This window comes from Lolium rigidum, chromosome 2 (assembly GCF_022539505.1).
Source record: "Lolium rigidum isolate FL_2022 chromosome 2, APGP_CSIRO_Lrig_0.1, whole genome shotgun sequence".
Lineage (NCBI taxonomy): Eukaryota > Viridiplantae > Streptophyta > Magnoliopsida > Poales > Poaceae > Lolium > Lolium rigidum.
Window position 1 is genome coordinate 253,796,957 of NC_061509.1, and position 6,000 is coordinate 253,802,956.

Genomic DNA, 6,000 nt, shown 5'->3' on the forward strand with positions numbered 1-6,000 from the left:
CAAAAATAGGAAAACACTTACGTATTTACGCATAGGTGTGGATGTTTTTATTATCGTGTGTTTTGCTTTGAGATTTGGATTAAAAAAAAAGAGAAAAGAGAAAGGAAACTTTCCATCTAGCAAGTCGAGCTGAAAATTTTGAGGAATAAATCCATGGTTTAGAACACAACTACACCTATGTACGTGTACAAAATCCACTCAATATGACCTCTTTTTTTCATTATTGCAAGTTCAGTTTATCCAAAGCTACATGAAATATTATCCAAAACATTTTCATCTCAAGATAGAATACAAATCTGTTTTATGGAACTGGAAGCATGTTCATACTACTTTTGTAGTTTGCTAAAACGGCTTATATTATGAAACAGAGTGATCTACACTTTTTCTTTTGCGTGAGGTGTTAGTGTTACTACAATATAGTCAATGGTTAGGATATCTAAGCCGTACATTACGATTCACGAAGCTTTTTCCCCGACATTGAACTGGAAAAAATATCCAAAACCGGCTGAAAAGTCGAAGACTCAGTCGCTCACACACAAACCAGACCAAAACCAGCCGGCCGGCCGTGCCCGCCGCCGATGGACGCCGATGACCGGAGCGCCCCGCTGCTGGGAAACGGCACCGGCCGCGTCGCCCGGACGCCCTCTCTGCGGCGCCGCGACTCGGCGCGGTCGCTGCGCAGCAGCTTCCTGTCGCGGCTGCCCGACAAGATGCGCACCGAGCTGGACCCGGAGCGCGCCGCCGACGTCGACGTCGCCCGCGTCAAGGACCTGTCCCAAGGTAACAGACGCCGCCGCCGTTCCACCCCTTAATACGTCGAGGAGCGCCGCGAACTAACTCCGTCCCCTTCACATGCCCGCGAGCAGGTGAGAGGGACTACTACAACAAGCAGCTCGCCACGCTGAAGACATTCGAGGAGGTGGAGGCCCTGTGCATGCCCGGAGAGTTCGACTCCGATGAAGATACCGACGCCGCCGGCGCCGCCGAGGACCGCGAGGAGAAGGAGAGCGAGTTCGCCATGAAGATATCCAACTACGCCAATGTCGTCCTCCTGGCCTTCAAGGTGTTTGATTGATTGATTTATACTTTTATAGCGGGCAGGGTATACTTACTAGTACATGGTACAGCTGTGCAACGGAGCAAGTATAATCGACTGCTCTAACTCGTCCGACTTGATGATCTGCAGGTTTATGCGACGGTCAGGACGGGTTCCATAGCGATTGCGGCGTCCACGCTTGACTCGTTGCTGGATTTGATGGCTGGCGGCATCCTCTGGTTCACGCATATCTCCATGAAGAAGGTGAACATATACAAATACCCCATCGGAAAATTGCGTATGCAGCCGGTCGGGATCATCGTCTTCGCCGCTATCATGGCCACTCTAGGTGTGTTGTGAACCCCATATCTTTGAATAGATTCATGATTGATGCTGTTTGTCACCTAGAATGTGAGTTGTTGAAGTTAATTTGTTCCTCTTTTGTGCCGATTTGTCAGGTTTCCAGGTCCTGACCCAAGCTGTAGAGCAGCTGGTGGAGAACAACCCCGGCGACAAGATGACGACGGAGCAGCTCATATGGTTGTACTCCATCATGCTCTCAGCAACTGCTGTCAAGCTTGCTCTCTGGTTTTACTGCAGGAGTTCCGGGAATAGCATTGTCCGGGCATACGCAAAGGTATACATATTATATCTGCCATGCATGAGCCTAATTTTGGTACTATGGCAGCGAAATAATTAGGCATTGCCACTTCAGCATCTAATTGTTGCCTTGTTGAGTTAGTGCATAATTGGTCCCCTTCACAAGGTGGTGTAAGATTTTTACCGTTCTAAAATTGGGTTGTACTTGTGCCATTCACATTCAGGACCACTATTTCGATGTGATAACCAACGTTGTTGGGCTGGTGGCTGCTGTTCTGGGAGACAAGTTCTTCTGGTGGATTGACCCTGCAGGAGCCGTGCTTCTTGCGGTGTATACCATAACAAACTGGTCCGGAACTGTAATTGAACATGCAGGTTACTTCCCCAATCTTCTGAAAGTTTCATCAATGCTTTGGTTTTCTCTTCACAAGTTGATTTGAGTCATTTGACATTGAAGTGTCTGATAAGAGAATGCAAACTAGCAAATTATGATGTGTGTGATGGATTATCAGCAAACTGCAATAGGTGTCTGAAGCTCTGAATTATTGGTGCAGTTACGCTGGTGGGGCAGAGTGCTCCTCCGGAGATGCTGCAGATGTTGACGTACCTCGCCATGAAGCACGACGCCCGGGTGCAGCGGGTCGACACGGTTCGGGCTTACAGCTTCGGCGCCCTCTATTTTGTCGAGGTCAGTTAACAGCTGTTAGAATCCTACTCTATCCCACACAGAATATCCACCTGAAATTCAGAGTGATGTATATGTTTTTTACCTTCCACCTACTGGTAGTGTGTTCCCCTGGTTTTGTGGTGTATAATGCTCCTGATCCGGCACCAGGTGGACATCGAACTCTCCGAGGATATGCGGCTAAGAGAGGCTCACGCCATTGGGGAGTCGCTGCAGGAGAGGATCGAGAAACTGCCAGAGGTCGAACGGGCATTTGTTCATGTGGATTTCGAGAGCACTCACAAGCCGGAGCACACGATCCGGAGCAGGCTGCCAGCATCGGAGCCCTGATGATGCCTCCAACTCCAACAAAATACCTTTTCTTGTACAGTGAAGATATACTGGTAAAGTTATACGGTGCTGTTATCAGGTTTTTTTTTGTTGGCACAGGAACCGAGCCGTATGGAATATAGATGTCTTGGTGGAATAATATAGGATTCACCATTTTTGGGAAGCCTAGGCTTAATCCTTGTATGTTTTCTTTTTCAGAATGGTTGATATATGCATATGCGTATGCAGTACAGGTACGGTTGTCTACTGCTTGATAATACAGGACTCGCCATTTTGGGGAAGGTGGTGCCGGTTCCTTGTATCCCTGTCACCTTTTTTTTTTCCTTTTGGATGATTGTGTTTTGCAAATTACATGACTAAACAGAACATCTTGATATTTTAGATGACGCAATAGGTTCCTGGCTCCCTGCGACTAGTGAATCCTCCTTACTGCAAGTATTATCATTGTTTTTTTTTTGAGGGAAAGCCATCATGGCTACTTTATTAATTACAATCGTTCGTAAGCAGCTCACGAATAAACTTAGATGGATCCTCAAGCCTAACAGTTAACTGAGGTCCCACCGCCTTGCACGCAAGAAAATGAAATACTTTGTTGTTTTCCCTTGAACTGTGGCAAAAAATTACATGGAGTGATATCCTCCTTTCCAAACGGAAAACATATTCCTCAGCGTTTGTCAGTCTATGCAGATGCCGTGATTATTTTCCTAGAGGTAACAAGACGTAATGCGGTTTGCAGTGAAATCTATCTTGGATATATTTGGTGAGGCATCAGGCCTAAAATGCAACTTCAGGAAAAGTTCCATACCTCCCATTTTCGGTCATGAAGATGTTTTCCAAGAGATAAGTATTGTAATGGACAGTCAGGCTGTCGGCTATCAGCTTGGCCGATAATATATCTTGGTTTCCCTCCCCATTTTCAAAAGGTTCGTAAGGAAGATTTTTAAATACGAATAGACAAGATAAGAAGCAGACTTGCATCTTGGAAGACACATGCAAACCCAAAGTGGAAGACTAATTCTTGTTCAATCAGTACTTAGTGCAATTGCCATCTTCCATTGTCCTTGGACCCACCGCCTTTGGTTTTCAAAGCAATAGACAAAATTTGTTGACCATTCCGTTGGAAGGGTACTTATGCTCTCAAAGGTGGACATTGTTTGGTGAATTGGAAATCGGTACGTCACCCCAAGCAAAATTGAGGCCTTGTTATTATTAATTTGGAATTTATGCATACTGCCTTGCTGATCAAATGGACGTGGAATTTAAGAGCTGAGGAACAAAAACCATGGTGTGCCTTGGCCACTCCCATGAGAGAACAGGATCGACATATTTTTAATGCAGCTGCAATCTTGGTCGTTGGCAACGGGGAGAGATGCTACTTCTGGAGTGATAAATGGCTAAAGGGGAAGAACAATTGAGGAGGGAAAATATCTAGCGATACCACACATCATGTGATGTGATACCATGATACCACTTCACAGAATTTAATTTTGTGAGTGTTAAAAAAATTCAAAACAAATTTGTGGGTGTTCACAAGAGTCAAGAGGTGTGCTTACCTTCTCTAGAATGTTCAGAACCAAATTTAACGTACACAAAGAGAAAAATAAAATAAAAATTGCCACAGATATTTTCCATGGAATTTCCCCTCTTATTAGAGCTAGAAGGACGTCCGTGGACACATTTTTTAGCGGCAAATGGATTGATTACATCAAAAAGCCCCTTAACATCCATAGCTTTCTCCAAATGCTTGATATTTGGGAGGAGGTTCAGAACTTCCATCTTACACCGGGAGTGGCAGATGTTTGGGCGGTCGTGGACTCCTAGGGTGTCTACTCGACTAAGTCAGTTTATCATGCATATTTTACAACTACCACGCGCTGTGACTCGACGAAGGAAATCTGGAGTGCTTGGGCGCCACTACGCTTCAAGCTTGCAATGTGTCTGTTCATCCGTGGAAGGGTTTGGGCGACTGATCGACTTGCAAAGTGCGGGCTTACTCATAATGACAGATGTGTTTGCAATTCAGAATATGAGAATTCAATCCATCATTTTATGAGTTGTGTCATAGTAAACATTATTTGGAGTTCAGTTCTTGTCTGGGCCGGACTGCAGCTGGTCGTACCTACTATTGATATTTCTCTACGCCCATGGTGGTTCAAACTCCAGCAAGTCTTCAAGGATCAAACAGGGAGAGGCTAAACACTCTTGCTAACAGCTTGGGGTATTTAGCATTGAAGGAAGAAAAGAGTCTCGATAATATCTACAAACTATCTAGATGGTCGTCGATTAGATCAGGGCTGATCCCAAGTTATGGGATGTTGCCAGTCGAGTTTGATTTATGTTGCCTGCCCAATAATGCATCTCTGTTTCTAGTAACTTAGCAGGCTAGGAGTTTGATCTGTATTGTCCTTCTCTATCCTGGTCGGGTTTCCGAACCTGTATGTGTATTGCTTGAACCTTGCCATCTGTTGGCTTTCTTCTCTTCTTAATAGATGTATGCAGCGCTCTTGCATGGTCCGAAAAAAAATCTCAAGCTAGAAAAGAGCACTCCTCATAGATAGCCGTTGCAGTCCGATAGAATTGCCTGTTTTTCTTTTGGTGATTCATAAAACGCAGCAACAACACAACATATGATCGGTCGTGTCTTGGGGACATCCCCGGCCATTGGGCGGTCTTTCCAAAATAATTTTTGGTTTTTACTATGAATTTGGTCCATAAAATTTTACCACTTGTGTGCATATATACTTGTTTATGGGTTTGTTCTATCAAATCGATCCCATGAATTTGCCACTTCTAGTTGGACCGTCATGCCCCACCACTTGGAATGTGGATGTTTAAGAGATTCTGAGTTAAATTACACATGATGTCATTTACAGAAAGCATGTATTAGAGCGAGCTTAACTTGAGCTATAGATCAAATTGTAGAATTTGGCATATTGTTGGCTTGTAATGGTTTTGAGTAGGTCTCAAGTAACTTCCGAGCAAAAAAAAAAACTAAATAACACGTGTGATGATTGCATAGATTGCGGCAATTAATTTTATTTCCATGTAAAAGACTAAAAGAACATCACACACACTAAAATGTGGTGAATTTTTTCATTCCAAAAAATAATAGGTAACACGATACTACAATTTGCATTCATGATACAAAATGACATGCCTACTACGGATAGTTGGATCTTGACCTATAGATCAAGTTGTATAGATGGCATATTGTTAGCTTGTAATGGTTTCAAGTAGGTCTCAAGTACCTTCCGAGCCAAAAGAAAAACTAAATAACACGTCTGTGATGATTGGATAGATTGTGGGAATTATTTTATTTCCATGTAAAACACTAAAAGAATCTCACACG

General features: G+C 43.9%; 1 protein-coding gene across 2 annotated transcripts; it reads left to right on the plus strand.

Annotated features, from left to right (window-relative positions):
- The first annotated feature begins 563 nt into the window (after positions 1-563).
- LOC124688571 (metal tolerance protein 3-like) lies at positions 564-3,058 on the plus strand. Of its 2 annotated transcripts, XR_006998563.1 has the most exons (8): positions 564-780; positions 867-1,063; positions 1,187-1,385; positions 1,495-1,673; positions 1,861-2,011; positions 2,191-2,324; positions 2,472-2,704; positions 2,850-3,058. XR_006998563.1 is itself a non-coding variant. In XM_047222231.1 (7 exons), the coding sequence occupies exons 1-7, from the start codon at positions 579-581 to the stop codon at positions 2,649-2,651; spliced, it is 1,242 nt and encodes a 413-aa protein (XP_047078187.1). In that variant the 5' UTR covers positions 564-578; the 3' UTR covers positions 2,652-3,058. The 2 variants fall into 2 exon arrangements, 1 of the variants encoding a protein (XP_047078187.1); XM_047222231.1 differs by having other exon boundaries at positions 2,472-3,058.
- Positions 3,059-6,000: the final 2,942 nt, after the last annotated feature.

Bases quoted from the DNA above. Each gene is read 5' to 3' on its own strand.
- LOC124688571 (XM_047222231.1), top strand. From the start codon at position 579: ATGGACGCCGATGACCGGAGCGCCCCGCTGCTGGGAAACGGCACCGGC. The intron at 1,674-1,860 runs GTATACATATTA...ATTCACATTCAG, and splicing joins TTGTCCGGGCATACGCAAAG to GACCACTATTTCGATGTGAT. The intron at 2,325-2,471 runs GTCAGTTAACAG...ATCCGGCACCAG, and splicing joins GCGCCCTCTATTTTGTCGAG to GTGGACATCGAACTCTCCGA.